At 45.6% G+C, this 27,720-nt stretch overlaps 1 protein-coding gene across 1 annotated transcript; it reads right to left on the bottom strand.

Annotated features, from left to right (window-relative positions):
• Window positions 1–238: 238 nt before the first annotated feature.
• LOC128142667 (uncharacterized) lies at window positions 239–27,482 on the bottom strand. Its single transcript, XM_052788896.1, is given in 20 exon segments — window positions 239–1,472; window positions 4,384–4,472; window positions 4,909–5,075; window positions 5,773–5,910; window positions 6,731–6,845; window positions 8,329–8,457; window positions 10,068–10,162; window positions 11,325–11,391; window positions 15,623–15,682; window positions 16,929–17,053; window positions 18,135–18,220; window positions 18,503–18,623; window positions 19,177–19,303; window positions 20,135–20,241; window positions 21,245–21,356; window positions 21,964–22,138; window positions 23,459–23,573; window positions 24,103–24,206; window positions 27,192–27,274; window positions 27,276–27,482. Coding segments are annotated over 20 exon segments (2,331 nt in total). The 5' UTR covers window positions 27,396–27,482; the 3' UTR covers window positions 239–1,276.
• Between the last annotated feature and the right edge of the window lie 238 nt (window positions 27,483–27,720).

Here is a 27,720-nt window from a genome sequence, read left to right on the forward strand (position 1 = left end):
GGCAGAGGGATAACTATGCAGCTCTAGCCTGGACAGGGTCAAGGAAGCTCTGCTCTGTTCCCATCTCTGTGATGGACTCATGAACTTGGCAGAGTCACTTGAGCTACACTGCTTGCGTGCCCACCTGCAAACAAGGGCTGTGCCTCCCCTCCTCCCTGGAAACAATATCCTTAGCTTGAGCTTCTGTGATGGTACCAGGACACTTCTTGTTCTGAAGGGAAGGTGTGACTGAATGTTTTGGTCCCAGCACGCAGTGCTCTGTTAGGATCGCATGCCTGTCAGTGCTCCTCTCCAGCCAGCCACGTGTGGGAAGTTTTCTCTGTCAAGTACCCAGTGGTTTGCCAAGTGGTCAGTAATGGAGGCGTGGGGAGAGGGGCTTGCTCTCTTTTGCTTCAGATTCAACACTCTGGGCTGAGGAGGAAGGAAGCCCCAAGTTCAGAGGAAGGTGTGTGGAACAAGGGGCAATCATCTTTTAAAGGCCACCAGCTGGCCCCTGGTTACCTCTCTTTGATCAGCGTTGCCTGCTTTCTCCAGGGCCATTGGACTTCAGAGAAAGAAAGCGCTGGCTTGGGAAGACCGATGAGGCTGTCCTACGGTGTTATGTTCCTGCCGGCTGCACCTTGCCACAGGTTGTGGTCTGTGGGACCTCCTGGATAGAAACCAGGAGTAAGCAGCAAGAGATGATATTGCTGCTGGGCCAACCTGAAGAGACATGGTCCTGAAGATCTAGGAGTTGATGATAGAGGAGCTACTGTGATAATGGACAACAGTGACACAAGGTGGAGGAAGGGAAAATTCCCTCAACAGAAAATCTAGAAGGACTTGGAGGTTCAAGGAAGCAGGAGCTCTGAAAGACCAGAAACCAGCTTTTCTTTACAAAGAAGAAGTTGCCTGGGTTGGGGCCTCCTTCCCGGAGGGTTATTCAGGAATAAAACAGATGAGTGTTCCCATTGGGCAGGGGGGTGAGATACACTATCAACAGGCAGTAGACAGAAGAACCAAGCTGTGGTTGCTGTAACCCACCAAATAAAAACAAACAGACAAACAAAAGGAGAGGAAACAATAGCAGACAAACAGAAATGAGAACAGTGCAATACAAGTTGTCACCAAATGCACTCCACTGACACTTCACCTCCCAAAGGGTAGTATGCACTGAAAGTCTAAGTCCTCTGGTCAGCAGCCAGCTTTTGAGCTCAAAGCTCAAAATACTGCCCAGTTCCTGGAAATAGCAATGCTGGGAGTGCAAGGAGGTGATACATAAGAAAGCCATGGTCCTCTAGTCCATCTTCCATACCTTCACCTCTGGCCAGCTCCTGTTCTTGACTTGCTCCTGGCTGACACTGGAAGTGCTGATTTCTGGGGAAATGGGCTCATAGGAACGGAGAGACAAGCTTGCAGCAAGCAGGCCCATCCGGACACAAGTATCTGTGTCATGTTTAGCAAGCATCCCTGCAAGGATTCCTGCCATTAAGCTGTGGAGAGAAAGAAAGGCAGTTTTGAACCCTGTGGGAACGGCTTTGTTCTGGGGAACATGGCTGTTCGTTTGTAAGAAGAGCACTCATTTGGACCCAAACCAACACTTACAGAAGCAGAATATGTCACACAGGAGGGGTGAGGTTATAATGAAAAGGTTTTGCTTTTTTATATTTATTTTTGAATTTGGAGTAACAAATAGTGCTATTTATTTGCATTTTATTTGTTTCTCATCTGAGAAGTTGAGGTACTTTCCAATTCCACCACATTTGCTATTCTCCTCAGTATTCCAGGTGAGGCATGAGAAAAGAAAGGAGTCTAAGAAGGGAAGAACCTATTTTTCCCTTGCACTCTAATTATTTTGTCACTTCCCTGCTCCTTGTTGGTGCCTTATTACATTCCCTCCTTTCCCCAAAGGGGTGGATGGGAAGAGAGGTAAAGTTTTCATATGTATGTGAGAGGGGCAACAGACACAGCTGGAAAAAGAAATCCAAAGCTGAAATGAGCTTGTAGATTCAGATTTTTGTAACCTTTCACTGTGGTTTTCCATTTGAAATTTCCCAGTAAAAATGATGTGAGCGCTTGGAACAGCAGTCACGCACAGGTCCTCACAAGGCACCGAGGAGGCCATCATGAGAAGGGGATGACTTTGCCATCTGCCTGGCCTGCAGGGGAAGGCTCTGTTGAGGCATGGATACGTCCAGGGTGGTGTTTGTGATCGACTCAAAACAACTACTGTTTGTTCATAGCTAAGTAGAGTAATGATGCTTGGAAGCTAGGAAAGGACAAAGGAGGAGTGAAAGAGAAGGGAGAAGATACTGACATTTGAGAGGCAGAAGCACGGACAGGAAAATGTGACGGCAGAGAGGATTAATGAGCAAATCTATGGGGAAGGGAAAAAGATCACTTTTTTTTTTGTGCTCTAATTACCTCAACATCTTTTTATCCATAACAAAGGCACATAAGATTATGATTTCCATAAACCATTCAATCTCTCAACAGCTCCAGAAGTTCAGCATAAATATTTGGGGGAGCATCCCCTAGCAATGCCGTGTGCAGGCACGCGGTGTTATGTTGTCACGGCAGCCAGGTGCAAGGAGCAAACAGCCGCTGCTCCCTGCACACACGTACGGCTCCTTGGGCAGCACCTCTGGAGCTGTAGGAGAGCCGTGGGGTGGAAGAGAGGCGTGAGGTGTCCTGGATCGCTGTTTCTGGGTGCGCAGTGTCCCCTGAGCAGTGCTTCAAAAGTGCGAGGGTTCACGGGGGCTGAGCCGTGAATGTGTTATAGCCCTGGGTTGTCCCCTGCTGCACAGTCCTGTGAAAGTGCCATCAGGCTGGGCTTGGGCAACTTGACCAGTTTATGTGCTGTGGAGATGGCATGTATGTCAGTGTAGTGTTCTGGCATTTGCAGCCTGTTTTGGCACTCTTTCTCTGTAGAACAGGGATTTCTGCAGCTCAGTGCAGCAGCCGAGGTTACCAGAAAGGACATCCCCGGATGAACAAGAGGATGTGAAAATTCCTACTTGGACCTGGGGACGCTGGGGAATGGGATTTCCAGACCAATATTACTTCAGCAATGGGAGCAGTAATGGGCCCTTAGCTTTCATAGTTTTAGAAGGAAAAATAAATTTAAAGTACTCCTGTGTAACTCAGTGGAGGTGTTTGGCAGCGGCACACTGTATCTCACCTTTGCTCTTTCTTTAAATTAAGCTTTTTAAAAGGGAAAGGAAAAAGATATTTACCTTAGCCTCTAGAAAAAATTGTCCTGTGGTAAGGGGTAGTTGTGTACCAAGCAGATGGTGCAGAGAGGAGGCTGTGTCCCTGGAGGGACTGGCAGAGGTTGGGCACATCTGCCAGAAGTAGTGAACAAATTAGTGAGCAAAGCTGAGCTTTCCTTAGGACAGGCTGACCCTGCGAGGTTCCTCCCAGCCCCCATTCCTCTGCTGTTACGCTTACTGCTCCAAATAATATTTTGGTCTTCTTTGGAGAAGACCAGCTTGCAGTTGCAGCAACTCATCTCAGAGGTGATTTGGGACACAAGGAGTGTGTCCTGGTGTTAAGTGGGTTAACTAGGTTGGCATGAAGTTACTGATTGATCCTAACTCAAATATTGAGGACATTGTAAGTTTAAAAAAAAAAGACTTTTCATTCTGCCCACTCAGAAAAAAAGAAGTGTTGCTGTTGAGTTATTGGTAGGTAAGAGTAGAAAAATAAAAGGAAATACTGGTCACGTACAGCCTTTTCGTCTAGCCCAAGGCAATGAAAGGATAGAATCAATTATAGTAATGTATGAAGCAAGAAGAAAAAAAACCTGACTACTACATATAGTTTGACAAGTTAACAAGGGGCATAATAAAATATTACTCTGACAGACTGAGAATTGATCAGTGGGGCTGGGAATAATACCTGTCATTTCCTTCTCCTATGTACAGCGTTGTGTGAACAGCTAGGTGAATTATACAGCAGACTCTTTTGAAGCATGAGCTATTGCTAGAGGCAAATGCAGAATGTGATGAAATGCTTTTGTAGGGCGATTTTAGCTACTGTGCGGCAGTCTGACTTCCATTGGAGAAGTCTGGAAGTAAAGGAGTTAGTAAGACAGCTTTGATGTAGGGTGGTTTGCTTTTAACAGCTAAGGCCAGACTAATTCAGAACTACTAGATCGCCATGAAAGGGTTGGATCTAAAAGAAAAGCAAAACTAATAATGGCAAGACTGGTTTCCAAGATGCATAGGGGGACATTTTTAGCAAGCTTTGCAAGGAATTACAGTAACCAGTCCTGTTCTTGTGTCCTTAGTGTTTGTTCCTCAAGCAGCAGAATGTCGTTTGCCTTTGCAGTAGAATTTCAAAGAAATCTGATTATGGCCCTTCCACATTGAGCTGGAGAAGACAAAGTAGTGAGCAATATACCTGTCGCCGGCTCCCGAGACGTTGACTATCTCCTCTCTGCTGATGTGGATGGCAGGGTAGTGGGTAGCGCAGAGGCTGGCAGCAGCAGTCTGCGGGGGAGAGAAGGGAAGTTAGTGGGAATTGCCCAAGCTGATAAGGCCTGATGTGGCTGATGCCATCCAGACCTGCATGGATGCCAAAAAAAGAAAAGGGAAAAAAAAAGGCAATAATCTTTTTTCACACTTTGAAAGAGATCAGCGATTTAAATGAAGCTTCCTGAAAACGAAGCTTGCACTCATGAATATTCATGGTAAGCACATTTAAAACTAGCTGACTATAAACACTGCTGCTAGGAGCCAGCAGTACAGGGACAGACAACTTGATTTTCTTTCAGAGCTGTATATTGCACCTCCCAAACATGTACATTTGCCAGCAGTGATGCCATGTTTCCCAGGACTGCTGCCATGCCACCAGAAATAGCAGTGGTGCTGTGTGGTCCCAGAAAAAAGCAACTGAGAGCTCAGAGTTTGTTTTCCATGCCCTTACCTGTTCGTGGGCTCCTGGACGAAGCGAGATGCTCCCTCCCAGGCTGTTGCCACACAGGAGGACACCGTGAGCGCCGAGGGTCACCACCACACAGCGCAGGTGGGCCAGCAAAGGGCGGGCCAGGGCCATCGCAGTCTGGACAACATCCTCCAACCTGGACGGCAGCTCTTCAGACAGTGGGGAGGAAAAACTGTGATATAACTTTTAAAGGTCCTCGACTGGCCTTTTTATGGGTTGGCAGTCTATTTATGAGCAACACTACTACTATTTATGAGCACTACTATTTATGAGCACTTCTGAAATGTGGTTGATATAATTTTTTTTCTTTAAGTCATGGGAAACATGGAATTCTCCAACGTTAGACTTCCATACCATACCTCTATCCTATGCTGAAGAAACCACCCCTCATGGGACTAAACATGTCATGTAGAGATCAAAAAACTGTCCTGAAGCATGACTTCCGTGTCTTAATACTGTTGGATTCCCACCTGCATGTGGTGGGGTATTTAATTTCTGCAAAGAGTGGTACTGTTGGGACAGGTGCCCTCAAAGCATCAAGCTTCAGAGACATGTTTACAAACCAGAGCTTGTTCCTGTTTAGCTGATGAAGTGAGGCAAATGGGGTCTTTGATTTTGGACAAGGAGCCATCCCAGACCTACTGTGCTCTCTCTAGATCATCAGTCCAGCCTGGGCAGTACAACCCACGCAGAGAATGGCTGTAAGGTGGAAGACACGAAGAGCACTTATGAATCCCCACTGTGTTATAATCCAATTTGCTTGAAATGGGGGCTGGAGCAGAAAATGCTCTTCTCCATGATCTAGGTTATCTAAAAGTGTGACTGACCCTTCTGAGTATTCAATACCTGCTGGCAGAGGGTTCCCGAGGGTCCGATTTATTGCTCTTAGCTCTTGCAGGTTGGGGGAAATGTATGTGAGCGCTTTCCAGCTGTCTGAGAGGAACGGCTTAGAGGCCTTGTTCTCATCTGTTGGCTCATAGCACACTTCAAAACAACATTGCAATTGGTTAGTTAATTAATTCATTAGTGGTTCATCTCTACGTCAGAGCGGGATGCAGCGTAGAAGGCTTAGCGTGATCTACACAACTGGGGTTATACGTGTAATCTATTAGAAACTTAAACACTATTTCCCCCATGCCTGGGACAAGGTCTCCCAAGATTTCCTTTCCAGTGCTCAGCAATGAGCCAGTTGCTTCTGGCTCTGGAGTGATATAATCAGACTCCAGTTTTGTTACGCCTCATAGCTGGTTTTGGAGCCTCTGCCAAGTTTTAAGAACATTGTCTCCTTCTTCAAGATTTGCTTTTAAAAATGAAGGCATAACTCCAAAGGTTTAGGAAGCCTTGTGAAGGGTCCCCAGCCTACCAGGGGAGGGAGCTATGTATTTTATGGGAAGTGGGAGAGAAATCTCAAAAGATGCTTTAGCACTTATTCTGAGAAGCAAACTACATTGCTGCTCAAACTGGCAGAAGTACACACATTTGTGCTTGCCTTGAGATTAAAGGCAAAGGGAGCAGCTTTCCCTGGCTTTCTGGCAGTGCCCAAGGGCTATAGCACCTACGCTACAGGAAATGTGATTTAGCTGCAGAATGACAAAAACTCAGAGAAAGCAGAAATGTTTCATCCATTTGAAACAGAGGAGTAGAGTACAGAAAGGAGTGCTGAATAACACAGCATGTCAGACAATAACTGGGTATCTCCAGCATGCAGCAGCGGAGAGCTCTCAGGGTGTGCGGAGTGTTTTGGCACACATGCTGTTAGGAGCTGCAGCCCTGTTAGGGCCAGGGCTGGGCGAGTTCTCCTTACCTGCTAGCTGATGCTCTCTAGCTAGTTGGCAGACGTACTGAATAGTGGAAAGAGGCACGTTTCCATCAATGCAAACTAGCGGGGCCTGGCACAGGTTCTGCTTGAACTGGGACACCTAGTGAAAATCCAGGACACAGAGTAGAGACAGCTTGAGTCATTGCAGAGGGACAAAATAATTGCTAGTCAGACTCGGGATGTAGGATTTTCACTGGTATTGCAGCCCTTAGGTACAGGCATGAACCTAAAAGAGTGATTCCCTAAGGAAAACAGATTTTTCCATTTGCCTCACCTCCTCCTTTTCTTCTCCTTCCCCCGCTCCCTGCCATCAAGAGCTGGACTCAACTGGCAAGGCCCCTCCAGCAGACACAGATAGTTGCTGGTCCTCACTAGACCACTTTGGTACCCGTGGGTCAGTCAGAGACCTACAGGGAAAGGGAATGCTGCTAGTTAATGCCACTGTAGGATTCCCTGTGCTATGCCTGGCTTGACTACGTGTTTGCTTGCTGCGCATGTCATTTAGATGTCCACTGTGCACAATGCCTCCTAAGAGGTTGTTCATCAGAGTGTTTTACTCCTGGGTCCTACGGAATGGTGTAGGGATGGGGGACAGTGGAGCAGCGGAGTGGGGAGCTGCCGTTCCCTCCATCGGCTCTCTGAGGCTGCACGACCACTGCCCGAATGCCAGGCCAGTGCTATAGGCTCTCATGCAGCATCCCTCCCACGTCTCTGCTAATCCTGGTGGAAAGAAGGGCTGCCAGAATGCACCCTGCAGCAGAAGATTGGTTCAGAGTTTCCACTGGCCACAAGTGTTTTGTAAAGCTCAGGAGAATTAATCTGTCAGGTAGTGGTTTTCTGTGCCAAGGCTTGGGAGAGGCAGGGTGGGGATGGAAGTGGAAGCAATGACCGTATTTTTCCCTAGGAAGTCTCTACCTCACGGGGATCCCGCTGGTAAGTAAATTGCACTTAACTTCCATGTCGCTGTCAGTCATGAACCACAGGCTTTTGTTCTGTTGACAAAACAATGAGTAGGGAAGGAGGGCGCAGGGACGGGGCTTTCACTGAATCAGTCCTTAATCGCTGCTTCCATTAGCCCTGACATTTTGAGGGTTTGGATGTGCTGAGCAGCAGTGCCTGTTGATACAACTCAGCATGTAGAAAAAACAGGGATGGTGGGGAGGGGATGGAACAGGAAAACTTGCTTTCATCAGCGTTCCGTCCACTTTTTTTTGTTTCTCCCTAAAGGGAGAGATACCATTTCTGCAGGTGGACTGGATTTATTGCTGGCTTTAAGGTGCCAAAAATTATAGGTTAGCTGGGACTAGTTAATGAAGAGAATTCTGGCCTATACGTCATGGATGATAGTAGTGGTGATACTGTATGGAGCAGAAACAGAAACTTCATCTGGGTCAGCAGCAAGAGAGCTCTCGTAGCTTGCCATGCTGCTATCTCAGAGGCCAATGTCTGGGGTTAACTTTAGCATTTCCCATATTCCCTCTGCACACCCATTCCCTCCTGATACAGTTTCACCAGTTGCATTTTGTCATATGTCCACGCTCTTTCTCATAAGAAAAAACTTACAAATCAGATGGTATGCATACGTATTGCTCTGTTATCTGCTGGTGGATGTTCATATCTCCCAAGCCGACGCTGAGCTCCCCAGCACTAGTGATCACAGCACAGTAAGTGGCTGTGCTCTTCCCCTCCAGCTGGAGGACGGCGCTCATGTCCTAAAACAGGGAGGACAGTCATACATGGAGCACGTTTCTCTTCCCTGCCACACGAGGCTCATTCTTTCTCTGTGTCCACCTGATCGATAGCCCAGCTTGCTGTTCTTCCTTCAACCTCCCTTCTCCCTTGAGATAAGCAACATTTCAGAAGTACCTTGCTCTAGACAGTGCTGGCAGATGGCTATTTTTTAATATTTGCAATGCAACAAATGCCACAGGTTAAAGAAATCATTTAGTAAATGAGAGCAACAGGTCTCTGCCATGCAGTTCCATAGATTGTGTCTGTTGTAATGGAAGAGTGGTCTGCAGCCCTGCCTGCTCCAGCCATCCATTCTCACAGCCTGTGACACTTCAATGGCCTGCTGACATGCTGGCCTGTCTTGGTGGCATGCTCCAGCTAGCGGTTATGTTAGCCACCTCACTGACTCCACAGCCTGATTCTGAGGGCAGCCTTGGAACCATTTTTACAGCAGTGTCGCAGACATAGCTATGAGGTGTCCTTCCTCTGTGGGTCCTGTGAATGATCTGCTTAGAGAACTCAGAGCATTTCTTAGGATATACATGTGGACAGAGAAGTGCATCTGCCCCAGTAGTTCACAGGGAAGTTGGAGGTTTTAAGGAAAGGGTCCTCTCCAACACTTAGTGGTAATGTTGTTACAGGCAAGGATTGCACGGCGGCTGGCCAGCAAGTCCATCTTCCCCTGGGAGACTGCTCACTTTGATGGCACAAACTGTGCTGTACTGTGTAGAGGAGGAATTATAGACCTGCTGCTATGAAGCCCTGATAAACCAAAAAAGAGTTCATGTTCTTATTGCTTCATTTGCTGAGTTGCTCAGGTAGCCAGAACCAAGGTCCCGTGTGCTCTGTTTGGATACCAGGACCCTGAGGGCACTAATGGGCCTTAATGGCCTTGACCAGCCTCACCTGGGGGTTCCACCCACACCCCTGGCTTCTCTTCACCCCTGCCTCTTCCCAGTGGGGGTGTCTGATGCTCTGGATCAGGGCTGTCCTCCTGGCTTTCTCTGCTGGGGTGGTGATGCTCTGCCTTGTTGTCCTGGGGAGCTCCTGCTGCTCCTGGCTCCCTGACCTCGGTGGACAAGCTGCTCCTTCAGTCAGGTATTCCTCTGGTGCGCTGTTAGGGGCATATGCAGTTATGTGGAGGACTTTACTCCTTTGGCTTTGGGAGATGTCCAGCCTGGGGGCCCAGTTCCAGGTCTTCTCTGTCTTATGCTTTACCCAAATCAGGCTGATTTTGGCATTGCTTTGTCTATGCTGAGGGTCAGGGTTTACTTATTTCTGGCTGCGCTTAGGCCTTACTAGAATTTTTTGTGGTTCCTCCTGATTTACCTCTCTTTCTCCTTCAAGCACCACTCCCTGGAGCTGAGTTCAGACCCCATGGTTCAGACTCCAAAGGGTACACACAGCTAGACTGTGTTTTGGAGGGTGGCTCCTTGCCTTCTAATTGTCTGTAACTGAACGACCATTGAATTATTCCTACTTTTAGCCTGATGGAAGGTCGCTTTTATGTCTGCCAGGGTTGAGAAGACTTTTCCCTCTACATAAAGTCATCGCTTCCATGCTTCTGAGGTGCCACTACTGTGCAACGTACCATGTGGTGACAGTAGTGCAGGATGGACTCTGAGTGTTCATCCTTCCCCACGGCTGATAAAAAGAGAGGAGTCCGTCCAAGACGGCTTAAGCAGTCTAAAAAGCAAATAGAAACAAAAGATATTAATAAATCCATCAGAGTACTGTGAACACAGCGACAGCCTGTGCAGGATGAGTGTCTGTAGGAAAGTGCTCTCCTGAAAAACTTAATGCCCATCAATCCTCATCTAGAAGGATGTTCAAGATGAAACTCAGCCACAGCTGCTGCAAATGACGGGCTGGGGTTGAGTGGGAGGATCTATGTCTGCCTGCTGCACCAGCACTTTGAATTCTTTGAATTTTTTTGGAACATCTGAGAGTGGAGGAAAAGAGAAGAAGGGGGAAGAAACTTCTGTACTTCCCTGGCATCATCTCCTTTACCATCACAGGCACATGGGCTTTCCCACATTGCTTCTGTGCACGGCCATTCCTGCTGCTGGCCTTCCCACACTGCTGTTCCCACCATGCTATCTTACTAGAACCACTGAATCTGAATGGATTCACAGGAAACCCTTCCTCCTCTCCCTTCAAGTTACCACAAATTATACCTCAGTGGGTGGCATTTTTTTTCTCCCCCTCAAGCTTCTCCATTTGTGATCTGAAGTGACAGTAGATTTGTGTTAGGAAGATTTGGGAAAGGTTAAAAAGCCAGAATAATCCCAAAATAATATTGTAATTTGCCTCTCCTAATTTCAGTCCCCAAACACTGGTTTGCTCCTGCTTGTGGTGGAGCACCAGGTACAGTGTGATCCTTTCCTGTTGCCAAGGACTGCAGTCCTTTCTCTTCTACAGTAATTCCTGTGCCCCAGTTCCTCTTGTCCATGGTGCATGGATGATCATCTTTGAACAAGGTTATTCTTTTCAAATTTTTGCTCAAAACATAATTCTATTCTGACTATAGCCTGGCATTAATTCAACACTGAGGGCCAGGCTGTTCAGTGGTCATTGGAGATCACTGATGCTATTTAACTTTGATTTGGGGTCACTGTGCTATATGGTAGTTAACTTCATATTTGTGGACCTTTCTTTTCCTGATCCCAACTCCCTCCCCTCTTATTTCTTGGAATAGCCCCTGCCTTTTCCAGGCAGTCTGCCCACTGGTATATTGCCTAATGTGTCCCAGATCTTAACAGCATTCAAGAGCTCCTGCTGTTGAAGGAATACCAAAGGACAAATCACAGCTGGCATGCACCCACAGGCAAACCCAAGAACTAGGCACCTGCCAAGTTTCTTCCAACACCGCCAAAGGTTCGTCTCACTCTTCCAGCGTTTGTTTGCCCACCGCCCTGGAAGAATAAATTGTTAATTGGCAAAACTGGGAGGGCTGCTTGGCATAGATGCTACGTCTCCATTAACATGTGAAGTGAAGTTGATGTTGCTGAAACATAGGTCAGCAATTAGAGGGAGCAGAAGGCATTTAGCTATCAGATTGAGGGCAATACAAATTTCTACAGCCATCTACAGACTTCAACCCTGATGACAAAGGGCTGCTTCCTAGGAGGGGAGATCTGCTTGATGTCCCTATGCATTGCTATTTTGGTCTTTTTTGCTAAGACCTCTTAGAACAATGCTAACAAGTGTTTCAGTTGGTACGAGCAGCCCTCTGAATTTACCCGCTTACAACAGTGCTGGGACTCCAGCACTGCTGACCCTGACCTGATGGGCTCTGCAGCTGCCTTCCAGGCCACTTAGCTCCCCCCTTAAGCAGTTTGGGGTTTGGTTTTGTTCTGTTGGGTTTTTTTTTTAATTTCTTTTATTTTTCTCTTTGAAGGTAAAATGAGATTTGTTACCTTTGCCTGTACTGCCTCTGTACTTTACTCATGGAAGGATCTGTTTCAGTGTCCGAACACTTTTTCACTCACCATTCTCTTCCCAAACATCTCCCTCATCAAAAATAACCCTGCTTCTCCACCTGTGTGGTTATCAACTTCTTTTTTTCTCTTGCCTCTGCCTTCCACTCCTCTGTCCATCTGTCAGTCTGTCACAAACAACCGAATTGTCAGAACACAGGCAATCCCTCACCCATCTCCTCCTCCATCTAATTCTTCTGCCAGAAGAATTACATCAGTAAGTTCTCAGATCAGTTTGGGCTTCATCTGACTATCAAATGGTTTTAAAGCTCTTGTTTCATAAAATTCTGAAACATACTTTCCATTTCTGAAGACAGCTTGCCACTGGCGGTCATAATGATCTTCACAGTTCTGGATAATTTGGAGCTTTCAAGAGTATGTTGAGCATTTGGGTGGCAAGTGCTGAAGTGTGTGCATGCCCATGCACAGCAGCTCTTGGCCCAGGCTCTCTCTGCCCCATGTTAGCCCAGGTGCACCAGAATACCCCTGCACATACACATTCTTCTTGCTTGTAAACACCACGATCTATCCTAAACAAGTGGAAGTATTGCCATCTCACAGTAAGAAATATTCTGCCTCCAACCCGTCACTGTTCTTGGGCGTTCCCCAAGGACCTCTCTTCTTCCCCCATGCAAAGCTGTACATCTGTCCTTTGCACACAATGCTTTCTTCTGCATCCAGCCCTACAACTGTAAGAGGCTGCTCTCCCATCTAAATATGCTCCTTTATTACTCCCTTCTGACCTCCAGGCTGGTGGTTTTTTTGCCCTGACTCTCCCCAGTTCTGTAAGATTTGGTGCTAATTCTTGATGCCTTTGCTTTTCTGTCTGGCAGTTCTCCAAGCCCTGAACTGCTCAGACCACCTGAGCAGAACTGCTGTATATAAGCAACCTATGGCCTCTGTCCATCTTTCCACTACTTGTCACTCCTCATTAACCCAAATGCCCCTCCATTACATTTGCTCGTGCTCCCTGGGAATTGCCACAGTATTGCCAGGAATAAGGATATTTCCATCTGCAACTGTCTCCTGTTGAGTGCTGCAGATTTCAAAAGCACTGAGCTTGGCTATTTTAACTCTGAAGCTCACTAACCATAACAGAGGCAGCCAAGGAAAAAAAAAAATCAAACCAAACACTCCGAAGTAAAAAGCAAGGGTACTTGTTTAGGCAAGTCAAACAACATGGCTTTGAACACTGGCCCCTATTTCAATATTAAAAGAGGGTACTAACTGCCATCAGTAATGAGCACAAACTCTATTTTATGCAGTTCCACTATCAGTTTTTCAAAACTGATGCCTGCAGGCATGTTGCAGTACTCATGAGCTCCCTTCATTGTCTGGCGTACTGATCTTCCCTCGGTCCCCCGCACGTCCCAAAGGCAGAGTTTCAGGTTTTTTACCCCAAGCCTTGCCCTAACAGCAGATGTACCAGCCTCCTGCTCAGGGACCCAGCTGTGGGTGACCTCTGCTGTTGTACAACCTCACAGGGCCCTAAAAGAAATGAAGAGGCTAAATCTCTCTTTAAAGTAGCAGGTGAGTGCAGCAAAAAATTAGCAGCCTGCTTCTGAAGAAAAAGAAATGACTGGCTCTCATCGCACCTTGCTAGCTCAGCTGGTAACTCCAAGTCTGAGCGGTACTTGGGTATCATCTCTTCTGTGTTGTGTTCAGGTGGGGCTGGCTGAGATGAATGAACTTAGATGAAAATGGGCTTGCTGAGGTGATTTGAAATAAGACTGGGCTGATGCTTTCTGGCAATGTTTCAGAGAATTGAGAGAGTCTCCGGGACCTTCTTTCACATCTTAAGAGGTTTGAATTCCCAATGTAAAATGAGACTCTGCTCAGCCTTTGGGTATCCTGAGAGAATTATAACCATAATGCTTCTTCTGGCACCTTTCTCTGAGCAAGACTGTGCATCTTTCTCTGCAGGTCAGATATAGTTACTTATAAAGCACTTTTTGCTTCTGGGTAGCCTTGAAAGACACGTGGGAATTACAACCAGGACAGAATACAGCTGCTTGCTTGCTGAGATAGCATGAGGTGTGAGTGGTACCCCAGTGCTCTGCAACAAATCCAGCGTGGATAAGGGTGGGGCCTGCTGGGTGCTGAGCCCTTTGGAAAAAACTGTCTTTAAAAGCCAAAACAAAGCCATGCTGTTGAGAGTGCCTTTTTCCTCTGTGCCTAACCACAGCAGCTGTCAGCAGGAACGTTTTGGCTGTCAGTTCCCAAATCCTCCTGCAGCTTGGCATTTGTGTAGCTGCCATGATGGACTTGCTGCTATACTGAAGGGCAGCTAATGCCTCACTTTTTCATGCAACATTAAAATCACCTTTTTCCTTTTCCCCCATCGGCTGTTCCCAGCGGTGTCTATAGCTGCCCTTGGCCGCTCACTGTGCTGTGGGTGGTCCAGGGATCTGCACTCAAATCTGACACACCAAAGGTGGCTGCCCACCCTTGGACATAGCTTAGCTCCTTGTCCTGATAGCTGAGTGTGGGTTATGTATGTTATCAGTTAGATCACAGCTGAAGCAGTTAAACTTTTGGTTTTGCAAGCCTTAATAGCTGATGGCACAGCATGTGTCACCCTCGACCATTATAATATTGTTTGGCCTCTGCCTCTGTATCACTGAATAGCCAACTTCCTTAAGGACAGCTTCCCCAGCACGTCTTTTCCTATCTGACTGAGAGGTCTCTACAGACTGCCCCATCTGACGGCCGGAGTTTCCTGCCTCGGCAATCAGTGTAGAGTAATTCGAGACACGAAGCAACTTCTGAGCAAGCTTCACTGCCTCAATCTGTAGCACTTCATACAGCTCAACAAAAATTGTATAGGCCATGCAAATGGCTGTCATTTGCATGGGGAAGTCCCAGGTTTGTTCCACTTTAGCTTCTTGGTTGTTTATTGGTCAAACCAAATTGAGAGAGAGAGGGTCTGGTAACATTTTAAATGTTCTATTTTTTTAAAGCAATCTTTTCCTTTTTTTTTTTTTTTTTTTTTTTTTTTTTGTGACTCAAATCCTTTATGACTGAGGAAGCTGGCTCTCTTGTTTAGCTGCAGCTGTGTCAGTACTACTTTTCTCAAAGGTTTCTTTCCCCCATGGGTACTCTGCACAGAGACTTTTGCTCCTATTCATGCTGGCTTCCATAGCTAAGACAGTCCCAGGTAGCCAGAGCTGGCTCCTACCTGGGGATTTCCTCCCTATAGAGTCTGTCCTTGAATTAGAGGTTGTCATAGCACAGTGAGGGTCTTTACCCATTGTTTCTAGCTCTTTGCATATGTGCTTCGAGAATGCCCTGGGCAGCTCTTCTCTTAAAAGAGCTCTTTGGGCTTATGGCATCAGAGAATAGCCCCAAGGCACCTTAACATAGACTGTAGAGGCCAGAGTCGTATGTGGAGATTGTAAGTATGATACATTGCTCTGTCCCTCTCTTGAGGGGTAGGGATAGTGACTTTCAGCACAGGAACAGAGTAGGGCAGTATGTATCATTCCATTGCCCACCTAGACAACACACCAAATATGCAGCACTACTCCTCCCAAGTTTGTGCACGTGTGCGCATACAGACATGCAGAAATCATGCACAGATATCACACCCCCCCGCTTTGGCTTGGCACTCCTGTAAAAGTAGCTGGAAATGGCAGTGGTGCTAAGAAAACTGCTATAGATACAGTACCAGGATGACAGGGTTCTGTGCCTTGGCTATAAAGTCAACATTGATACCTCCAATCACCACCTTTAAGAGGGAAGAAAGAGGTAAAAAGTGGTTAGAAGGACTTGAGGAAAAAGTTTCCAAGTCTTCTTTGCTTTTCCTAGTCACTTTTCCCACCCTCTTGAAAGCTAATTCACAGTGTGAAGGCCTGTGCTTCTTTTGGATGGCTAGACACAGGTTTGTACAATCCCGATTAGAAAGAATCAAAATCTCTTTTATATGTTGCTTTCTGAATTATGCCTGCTCATAGCCAGCCCCAGCATGGCAGGTGGGATGTTAGTGTGTACACATATAAGTGCTGGCGGTTTCTCTGTGTGGTGACAGAGTAATATAAGAAGTTGCATGCATCTGGTCATGTCAGTGCCCTTGAAGGGATCTCTCTTAGGACAATTTCTGACACACCAAACCTCAGAAACATTCAAGCACTGCTGTGTAAAAAAGCAAAGAAAATGGGAAAAAGTGGGCAGAAAAATGCAGTCATTTCTTGCAAGCTCCCAGGAGAAACTGTGGTACCCAGTGACACTTTACAGATCACTGTCTTATTGTCCTACAAAGCCAGAAAAAGCAATACAGCTCCACAAACAGGAAGTTTCCAGATACTCTGGGGACATACAGCTGTGTTTTCTCATTCCATCAAATAATGGAGTCACTGCCCTCTTTTACATTGACAAATCCTATTGCAAATGTGTTTTAGAAAATTTTTCAGCTCTCTAAAGACTACCTAAAATAGATTTCCTGTAAATTATGTGGCGCACACAAAATCCAAGATAGTGAATAGAGTGTTAGGATTATAATGGCTCTCATTCAGGATATGCTGTACCTCTTGTAATTTTGGCAATCACGAGCAGGAGGCCAACAAAAAGAGGTATTTATAAAATGTGTACTGCTTAGCAGCTCAAAATATCTCCCTCCACCCTCTTCCAGGTCTACTCCTGTAGTCATGAGTTCCCTGGCACTGAGAGCAATACAGTTGAAGTTGTACATAAAGGCACAGTAAAAGGTGAAAAGGTGATTAAAGTTTTAATGGATTTGATGGTCGAAGAATGGGATTAGGCCACTGTCAGTGTTTATTCCCTGTAAATGTGGATAGGGGGAGAAGGAGAGGATATTTATCTGAGAAGAATAAAATACACCAAAGAGAAAATGTCTGCCAGTGTAAAACAGAAAGATTGGTCTCTGGCTGAGTCACCTTTTACTTTTGGGAATAGATATAAATTTATCCTGTGCTGTCAGCAGAGAGGCATTATCTGGAGGGCAGCAGGGAACTCACTGGCTGAGGTGGGGTTGTGTCCTTTCGCTGAGGTAGTTTCCCTTTCCTTCTGGCTTTCTGTAGTTTGCTCAGCGCCACTGCAATGCAGCTGCCCACTCTGGCATTGTTCTGGATCAAAGCAAGGTCTGTTTGGCATTTCTTTGAGGAGAAAAAAAAAATACCAGCAAGATCGACCTGTCAGAAGCCTATATAGGAACTGCCTAGAGGGAGAAAGAAGAAAATACATGCTGTGAGACTTCACAGATTTGATCCCCCTATACCATAATCCTTTGGGGGCACATATACTGGGTTACAATACTGCATGAACACCCTGAATTTTTAAATTTTTTCACCTGCCTCCCCCTGTGTCCATGGAGAGGAAACCTGTCATCTCCATTTGACCGATAGGGAACAGAAGCAAAGGCTTCACAGAGAAAAGAGAAGGTGAAGTGCTTAAACTAGAGCCAAGAGTCTAAAAACCTCAGAGGATCTTGGCCAGCTTTTCCAGAAAGAGATGCCTAGTGAGATTTTTGCCAAGTCTCTGTAAGCAATTTTTTTAGCAATTTCATTGGGAGCAGAGTATCAGAGGCTTTGAAAGCCCTGCTTTGTGGCTGCATACAGCTCTAATATCCACAAATGCCTTTACCAATCTGTGCTGACTGACCAGGTCTCCTAAAGGGCTGGCAGCAGAGACTGGATGTGAACCCAGCTCTCCCAGATCCTACACTGGCGTCCCAGCCAGTAGATCTGCTTTTTTCTTGCCTGTGCAAGAGGATTCCTGCTCACCCAGGGGTGTTGTCCTCCCAAGTTTCTCTTACTCTGCACCCGCATGAAGAGTTGGATAAGGCAGTGTGATGCACAGCGCAGTGCTCTGGGAAGCTCAGGTACCTTCCAGTGTGCAACCCCACCATGGACAACAGTGTCCTGAGACTCCATCACAGAGCAGGCAAGCTCAGGGATCAGATGTGAGGGATCTCTTTGGGCTCTGGACCACCTGCCATCTGTGCTGGTGTCCAATTTTTAATGCAAAAGTGGATGAGGACAGTAAGGGTGCTCCTGAAAAAGCAGGATGCAGTCGCTAAGCTCTCATCTGTTTGCAGATACTGAAGCATTTGCCCCTTGCTAGACTGTGAATAAAGGGACAGTGTTTTCCACCAAGAATTATCAGAAGATATATGAAGTACACTGGAGTACTTCCCCCCCCCCCCCCCTTCAGTAAAAGGATACTGGAGTCCAGCGATTTCCCGTCAGTTAATTCATTGAGCTTCTGTAACATGAAAGGGGTCAGTTCTTTGCCTGTGATCCCTTTTGACCTGCAAATATAAAGAAAATGCCTGCAGATGAGCAGGACTGAGCTGAAACAGCATCAGAGAGGAAGCACTGCTGCTAGCAGATAATTTATCTCCATAACCACATACTATAAAAAGTTCTGTAAACAAGCTTCAGGTTAGATAAAACTACGGCTGAAAGCATGTTGTGGGCTCACCTGTGCCCAAGGTTAAGCTGTGTTACAGCCCCTGCAGCAGTGTCCCAGAAGTCATTTACTTCTGCAAGACCACCAGGTGAGCAAAGGATGGACTTAGGTTGCTTCTCACCTGGCTTTGCTGAGAGCTTGCTGGATGGCCTCTTCGATGACCTGGCCTGAGGCAGCTCGCTCCTGGGGACAAGGCACTGCTATCAGCACCCCACTGCTCAGACCTAGCCCCAAAGCACTGGCTGGGAGAGGACAGGTAGATTGTTAGTGGTTCTCCTTGGATAAATTAAATGCTGAAAGAAAAGGATAGAGGAGAGTGGGTGTGGGGTGAAGGAACCCACATTGCTGGAGCTCCTGTTCTTAGCTGACCCAAGGACAGGGTCTCTTCCAGCTACCAATCAATTTACATCTGCCTATTTATTGCTAGTCTGTCTGTACAATAAAAGGGGCAAAGAATTTTGTTTTTTTTTAAAGAAAACTGTTTCTACTTCCAAAGGCCCAGAAGCTGTTTTTGTAAGCACATTAACATACATGTTCCCTCCACTTCACCAGCATGAACAAAATGTGTATAAGTATGCCAAGGTGGCTGCAGCTAGCCAAAAAGCTTGCTGTAAAGACTGAATTTTCCTGCTCCTTTATTTTCAAAGAACTGAAGCAGGAATGGGGGAGGTGGGATGGCTTGTTTTTTGGGACAAACTCTTCTCCAAAGTTAAAAAAGAAAGTGCCTTATTCAAAGTGAATTTTGTGTCCCTCTTTTCTAGGGCCCTACGTGGGCCTTTCCCTTCTGAAACACACCAATGAGTTCAGCTGCCTCCTCTTCATCCCGGACGTGATACGGTGCCTGGAAGCCGCTCTGGCGTGAGAAGAAGGCTGGGAACTCCCTTGACTCTCCAAAGGCAGCCACGCAGACTCCCTGAGTCTCCTGCAGCAGTGGAGGTGAGACAAGCAGGTAGTCAGTGGAGGGAAAGGGAACCCACCAAAAGAATGGGACTTTTTCTTTCTACGCAGCTAGAAGCTGCCTTTGTTTAGCACAGGATTTGGTTACTTTATACATCCCATTCTATTCCATTCTATCACCAACATTTTTCAAAGCAAAGAGCCAGACATGGTAACTGGTTAGACAGAATCTGGCTTACTGAGGCACAGGAGATATGCACGTCCTTTGCTTGTGCTCAGAGCTGGTCAAAAGCCATGCAGCTGTCATTAGCACAATACTGAGTCTAAGGTAACAACCTGTGATCTGAAGGTATGTCTTGAGTTGACGGGAATATAAATGAGTTCTGTTTGTGATTGAGAAGTATTGATGTTGGCTGTAACCTGAAGTGCTGGCCCTGGTGGTTTCCAACATACCAAACCTTAAAAAGTGACTCTACTGAAAATCATCTTGGTTTTCATTTTAATTCCGATTTTATTTTAGTGTTTGATGGGTCTAGCTTGCCTGATCCATCAATTCTGAAGCATTCTCCCAGAAAAGCAAGTCTAAGGCCAGAGAAACAGGGCATGGCTAGCACTGCCTTTGGCCTCAGTTGGAATAGCTGCTGGAACAGCCCCTTGGGCATGGATAGATTTATGTTAGGGAGTAGCCCAGTGCTTGTATAGCCCCAGGACTAGGGAACTATAAATATGGCTTCATGTCCTCTCAACACTAATTTCTGAAAATTTTGTGCTTTATACCTGCCCCAACACTACTGGGCATTCTGTACACAAAGTACAACATTATCTGCTTTCAGGCTCAGCAGCCCATGCTACCTACCAGATATTCCAGTGTCCTGCCAATATCAAGGATAGACTTGACTCCTGCAGATACAACAGCAACCGGAGTTCGTCCTAGCTCTGTCAAGTCAGCACTCACATCCAGAGCTGTCAAGGGACAAGCAGCCACTGTGTGGGTGATTGTGTTGTACTCCAAGCTGATGTGATCTGCCCTCTTAAAAAGCCGTATTTGCCTAGGATGCCCCTGCCTGCTTTTGTAGCCATTTAGATCCACAAACAAATATTAGAGGTTTAGATCACACCTTCAGGTGTTGAGATTGAAAGAAATATTGACAAAAAGAAGTCACATGGCTTAGGGCAGAGGTGCAGCCTTGCACTGTAAGTCTCAGCTCTTTGATCACATTGATAAACAGCATGCAAAAAATTGGTAGAAAAGAAAGAAGCAAGTGTTATAAAGCAAGGACAAAGTTCAAGGAGATGGAATATAATTTAAGTAGATTTTGATTTTGGTATTGACATCACTGGCAAAAAAGGTGACACAGGAACTTTGCTGACCTCAGGGAACTCCCTGGTCTGGAATTTACATCACATCTGAAAGGGATGGCATCCAGCAGGGCAGTGCAGTTATGCTATGCTAGGAATATATAAGGCTAAGAAGAAAGAATGTACTTAAAGGTCACAAACTACAATGCCAAGGCTGGGCTGTTTTCCAGAGAGGGGCACGCAACTCTAACACAGACCAGGGCCTAAGTGTCTTTCGTGGTGAGACTTTCCTTCTCCTCAGCTGAGAGAAAGTCTGTAAGAACACTGTGCTCAGTAGCCAGTAAGTATCAGGTTATCCAGCCATTACAAAGTGGGAGAGGTACAGTCAGATCGTGTTGCACCAGCAAATGATATCCATATAACCCCGTGCAAGCAAAGGATAAAGAGAAACTCCCACCCTCTTAACAACTGGCCAGTGCTCAAGAGGAATACTTTGAAGCTTCTGGAAAGCAGACACTGGAGAGAAAACAACCACAGTATGGTCAAGAGGAATGATAACTTTCCTGAACAGACAGTTACTGCAGGACAGACTGGGAAAAAGGAAAAAGATGGAATTAAATAAAACAGTAGTGACATAGATAAAAATAGAATGTTTTGATTTTCTTACTATTCTCTCCTCCGCGATGGACGCCTCCTATGCCGCCTGTCACAAACACGGGGATTCCCGCTTTGTGTGCAGCAATCATTGTTCCAGACACGGTAGTGCCACCAGACAAGCCCTATCAGGGGACAACCAGTTGCAGTCAGCACCCAGGGTGGCCCAGAGAATACCACATGCAGGCAGCTATGGTTGTGGTCTATCACACAGCAATGTCACAACAGCCTGCTATCACCAGCTGACAAGTGAAATTCTGATACAAATATTCTATTAGGCAAAACTGCAGAGGAATCACTGTCCCTGCTATGTAAGCTGTTCTTGCCCTGATGATAGTAAAGGCCTTCGTTCTCCAGAGCTTTCCAACCAGAAGGCTTCACGGGCAGCTAGGGTCACCTTAAGCACTGTGTGCATTACTTGGGATGGCTTGTGTGTCACATAGTTTACATGTAACGTGATGATGCCTTATCATGCCAATAAGAATATTCTTAGCCAAGTGCTCATGGCTTGCCAGCCAATCCAGAATGACCTTTCAGGAGCTCTATTTCATAGTTGCTATTCCCTTACTCTGTTGTATTTTGACTCTAGATAGGACCAGGTTTGAGCTTACCAACAAGATACCACTTTACATTATATTTTCAAGAGGTTTAAAAGCCACCTGGCTTGAAGCTGGAGAGCACTATACTATTGCTGTATAGAAAACACCACAATAGAAAGTCTGCATACCATACCTGGCTGAGGACGTAAGGAAGATCTCTCCGAGACACTTTAACTACGTTTTTACTGCTTGCCAAGAACTCAAGTTCCTCGTCCGTGAGTCCCACATGGATTCGACCCCTTAAAATACCTACAGTGGCTGGCACTGCTCCATTTGTTGTTACAATTTCTTCCACCTCTCTGGCCATGCTGCAATAAGATAAACAAGACAACAATCACAAAATTAGTGAGGCAAACAATCAGAGAAGAAAACTGCTGTGTTTTATGGCCATCACCCCCAGTTTCCAGTTTTATACAGTTCTTGTGATTTCAGCTAAGTCCAGTTCCTCTTCTGTATCTTCCTAACGGCAGAAGTCTTTGCATTTGAATTTGCAGAAGTGTGGAGCTCCCACTTTCAGGACAGCAATCTCCAAGCTCTGTGCTTCATTTTTGAGAAAAATCACTTGGTTTACAGGCAAATCTGGTTATACAACATACTGAAAATAGGGATCCTCTCAAAATAGGACCTTTCTGTATCTATTACCCGTTATTTCTCTGAGATCACAGAACTTCACAAAAAAACCAGGTAATTCAAGCCCTGCTCAACTGACCGGGATATATTTTTCACAATACAGGTAGTTAGATCTAGAGTAACAACAGTGTCAAAAAGCTGCAGCCTGAGGATACTCTAGGGCTGCAGACTAGGTCTTTCTAAGCTTCTCAGGTTTTATACTTGATCATTTGTACACTGTCCTTTTTAAGAGCAGCTTCTTCTCCCTTTCTGAGCTATCTGTACATACACTAGGCAGTCTTTAACTACTGAAACTACCTCCTCCCCAAACCCGAATTTTTAGAGCTTCATTCTAACACAGAATGTCAGGCAAAATAATGGCCAGGTAAAAAGCAAGATGGAAAATCAATACCCAAACCTTCCTGTGCTTTCTGGAAGCAAGGATGGAGAGGAAAGTGCAATGATTTCTGGCACTGTAACTCAGTGAAACACAAATCTACTGAACATCAATAAATAAAGGGTAGAGGTGGGTTTTTTTCTATGCAGGGCACAGAAGGCAGTGAGGGACCTGCAGCTCTCACAGTAGCTGCTCTGAGTGGCACTAGGGAACAGATTTCACTACTGTGTTCCAGTCCTTTTTGCATTACAAAAGATATACGAAGAGAAACTGCAGAGTGTTTTCAATGTCTGCACAAACTATGCAGCTGACAACACTGGTAGCTCTGTCTTAGAGCAAGTGATGACATTATCTGCTGCCACATTTTAAAGGAAGCCAGGAATTTAAGGTGTTGGATAAGGAGATAAATAGGTACCCCATACGTGTCATATGATTCTGCTCTCCTTAGAAATTCAGATATAATTGGTTTACACCAGAGCTCATATTCTGCATGCCTAGCAACCTGATGTTTCCATTTGCTCTTACAAGGGTTTTGGGTTGACCAAGAATACTGATACTGATCCACCGGTTATATGCCTTGCTCTTACAACTTTGTTGAACGAGGAACATCAAAATCCACCACCTCAGATTCTGAGGATAGGTCATGCCATGTGTAATGATGGTACTTTCCAAGGCTACAACTGGTCTCCCCTCCATCAGCGCTTCCTGTACAGAGGGCTGAATCTTGAAATAAGCACCTGAGGATAAACACAGAAAATTGAATTATTTGCATGGGTATTTGCAGTAACTACTGAGCAGTTTTATAAAAGGCAGACTGGCATCATCACAATAAATTTATTCCCCTCTTCAGCTGTTCTTTGGGGTGAATTCACAACTAACTTCATGAAGACTAAAGCTGTGTTTCATGTAAGTGAAATATTTGCAAAATATTTCTACTGTTAATACAAATAATAATCCTCATCATCATCACTAAGCACTCCTCTGCCACCATTTTTGCAGCTGGGTTGTCATTGGCTCCAGTAACATTACTTTAAATTAACGTTACTGTGAACGAACTGAGCCTTGCAACCATGCCCAAAAAATATGTTTTAAAAGAGTAGAAGCACCACGGATACCATAGTAACTCCATATATTATAAGACTATCATGCATCAAGACTATTGTTGCTCTTCGCTTTGCTCCCAGAACACTGCCAGCAAGGTCCCTGCTGCATTCAGATGAGAAAAATGCTTTTCACCCAGGAACTGTTTCAGAATATGTTACTCACCATGCAGAAATCTTCTCACCTGGGTGGTCTCACATGCCACAGCGGACACATGTCTTCCCAGGCTGTAGGTTATCTTCCTAATCATCTTGTGTATACGGATGGTCCTGAGATAACAAAAGTCAGGTAAAAATGAAAGAAGTAATTTAGCAATGATGTGACTGTGTGAAACTAAACATACCATCTTTTGCCTTGATCTTGGAAGGTAAACAACCCTTGCCCAGGAGATTGCCTGGAGACTCCTGGTGTTTCAAGCATGAGCCAGGGTGTCGAAGCAAAATGTTAAGCTGCAGAAATGGAGTTGGAAGAGTTCACCTGGTCCATTGTCAATGCTGGGCTGAAATCATGGTGGAACAGAGGAAAGGATAAGGAGTAACAAACTAGAGAGAATTTAAAAGTAGACAACCTTTTAATTTCCTAAGCTACTTGCTCACGATAAATTGCAGACTCGGGCACTGCCACCTCCAACCTGAAAGATCACAAGGAGAAATCTACAAGGCAGATGGAGGCAGAGGAATGCTATAAAGAGATGAACCTGGTCTTTGCTGGTGCCCAAGAGGAAACAAGCAGTTCAGTAAAATAAAGGAGCTGAGAACCAGTCAACCAGGCTGTGACTACAAGGAGGAAAGAGCAGCTTTCCATAGAGCCGGGAGTGCTTTATGCAGGCTCACGCGTGGTGGTGCAGACCCCCTGGGCCACGTTGTGATGTCAGGACCAGCCAACATTGTGTTCTTGTTTTGGCTACAAGTGCAGTGAGTTGGGACAATCTGGTACTTTCTTGTCCTGGTTATGGTACAGTGAGTTAGGACAATTAGGCACTCCCTAACCATACCTGAAACTCCTGCTGCCTGGATGGTGGCCCACCCTGGAAGGTGCCAGAATTACCTGACAAGAATTGTGGCCAGAATGGAAATATACTGACCAAAGTCAATCATCTTGCGATCCTATAAATAGTGATCCTACGTGAGACCCTTTGAGCTCTCTGGGATTGCAGCAGGCTGTGACCCAGCATCTCCCTGAGTTGGGATGCCTCTTGGTAGATTTTGCAAGGATTTCAGAGTAGATTTCATGAGGATTTCAAAAAGTAGATTTCGGGAGGATTTCCAAGATCATCTGCTGATAGATGCCGATGAAGAAGAAGGGGTCAAAGATTGTCTGCTGACAAATGCTGACGAAGGAGAATAGTGAGTAATTCACTACAATTAGATTTTGCAAAGTTTCAAAGATCATTTGGTACCAATAATTTACTACAATTGGCAGAGAGAGAAAAATCTTGAATGTAGGTTAAACTCTGTATCTCTGTGTGTGTGATTCAATTTAGGAAACTTTGTAGTGTTGATTATAGAAAATTTTATTCAATCACTCTGATAATTGCCTGCTAAGTATTGTTAAAAATCATATAACCTAATCTTGTGATTTACCGTAGTGTTAGAAATCTTAAATTGCTGCTACCTCAAAGTCGCGTAGGATCCATAATCACTCATTCCCCGACAAATTGGCACAGTAATTCAATGGGTGATTTTCCTTACCCTTTGTATCTCTTCTGTTAGACAGAAACCATTGACCAACTCTGGGACTAAGTCTGGATCCAGCTGCACCTAGACTCCTCCCTGAGAAGGAGTTTAGAAAGCAAGGGGGTCCACTCTGAACCTCGTGACTCAACGGGAGGGTTTCCCTGACAGTTTTGTGTCTCCCGTCTCTGTGTAAATCATTCTAAATTGATTCTAACTCCTTTTTCCCTCATATGTTTCTTCCATGTAATAAGTAATAGAGTGAACCTTGCCATTGAATTTTGTTAAGTTGCACTTTTACAAATTCACATGAAAATCACCTTTTTTGCTAATATCTTTGATGGTGATTCTTTAAGTGATCTAAATCACTCATTTGTGACATCATGTTACATCATCCTTAGTGCAAAGCGTGGAAGCAGAGTAGCAAATCAGCCGCAGCAACAAACTCCAGAACTCCTCTGGTCTCCTAGCAACTCCTATTCACTTTAATTAAATTCATTTCCAAACAGAGAAAGAGGGGGAGAGAGTTGTAAAGGTTGAGACTGGTCTGCTCTGGGCCTTGGGGCAGTTTCACTCAATGCCTGGCTGCTTCACATATTTTCCCTGGGCATTTGGCCATATCCCTCAAGCCTTTCTATTTCTCACCCCTTCAACAGGAGGAAAGGATTTCTTTCTTCAGTCCTTTGTACCCATTGTTAATTTAGATGGCAAATTAATTAAATTACAGTACTGTGTTCATGTTACACTTAGCAGAACATGGCTCTGATCTCAGTAAGTGTGTGGCACTACAGCTATAGAGAAACAACTTATACCCAGCAAGAGTATTTTTGCCCAAGTCTAAAGACTTAATCTATACAGGACAGCTTGGGCTGTGTAACGCAAGAAAAGAGGGACTGGTTCAGCTAGATCAATACATACCTGACCAAACCAGTAAGGTTTTCCACTTTGCAAATCCTTTTTAAGGACAAAAAACTTAATTAAGTTTATGGAATCATATCATGACACAAAACTGGGAAAAGCTCTTAATTCACACTTACAATCTCTGCCTGTGCGGTGCTAAGCTCAGCAGCCTGAGCTGTTCATGCAAATGTCCTGGTATTGCTCCATGGGTGTGTACACACCTCTCGCTCTCCGGGGCAAAGTCATCTTTGGAATAAATTCATTAAGCCAACAAGGTTACACCAAGAATCAGTTGAGCTGCTCGAGTTGTGTTCTGAATTTTAACAAGCCCCCAAACTCTGAAGCGCAACAGCCAGGAGTGCCCAAGCTGTGCTGGCCAGTGGATAAAAACCAGCTGGTCACCACCTGAAACCCACTACGAATTAGCTGATGTTCGCTGGAAACTCAGCCAACTCTCAGCCTGAGCTGGCTGAAAGATTTTTCAAGCTTGGCAAGTTTTGCAGCGAGACCCATCCGACCTTTCGCCTTGTAACGAAACTTTGCAGATTCCTGGTGGAAGTTTCAGGCAACTCAAGCCCAGACCAGCTTTCCTCCCTCCTCCAAACTGTCCCTGCTCGCCTCCCCTCGTGATCGATCCGGGCCATCCGACCTCATGGAGCAATGGCCTGGCGTGTCTCTTACCTCTGGGCGTCCGTCTCGCGTAGGGAAGCTGGGTGGGTACCGGAGCGGTGCCTGGGCAGCCCTGGGAGAAGGCGGGAGGAGGGGGGCTGGCAGCAGCATGGGGGTGCGTGGGCCGGTGCTCCTGGCTGAGAGAGCCCATTTATTATTAACCACAGGCGCAGCTGAGCTCTGCAACTGCTCGCTGCCTGGGGTGCAGGGGGCCATTTCACGACAGGGTGAAGAAAGCTTCTGTGATTATTTTTGTTCACACGGTGCCAGATTTTCCCCTCACTCTTTAAAATACTTTTCTAATTTTTCAGATTCCTTTGCTGTTAGACTTCTTTTTTAATCAGTGAATTCATTGCTTACTAAAACAATGCCTCTGCAGACTGAGCCCCTTTGTACTTATTCCTAAAAAGCAGAGGAATTGCATTCATGCCTCCCCCCCAACTTTGCCAAATACAGCTGTTAAGCTCTTTCTTCTCAGGGTAAGAGCTCTACTCAGCTGTTGGCCTTCCCAGTGAGGAACGCTGTAGGTCTAAAGCCAGTC

This window comes from Harpia harpyja, chromosome 6 (genome assembly GCF_026419915.1).
Source record: "Harpia harpyja isolate bHarHar1 chromosome 6, bHarHar1 primary haplotype, whole genome shotgun sequence".
In the NCBI taxonomy this organism is placed as follows: domain Eukaryota; kingdom Metazoa; phylum Chordata; class Aves; order Accipitriformes; family Accipitridae; genus Harpia; species Harpia harpyja.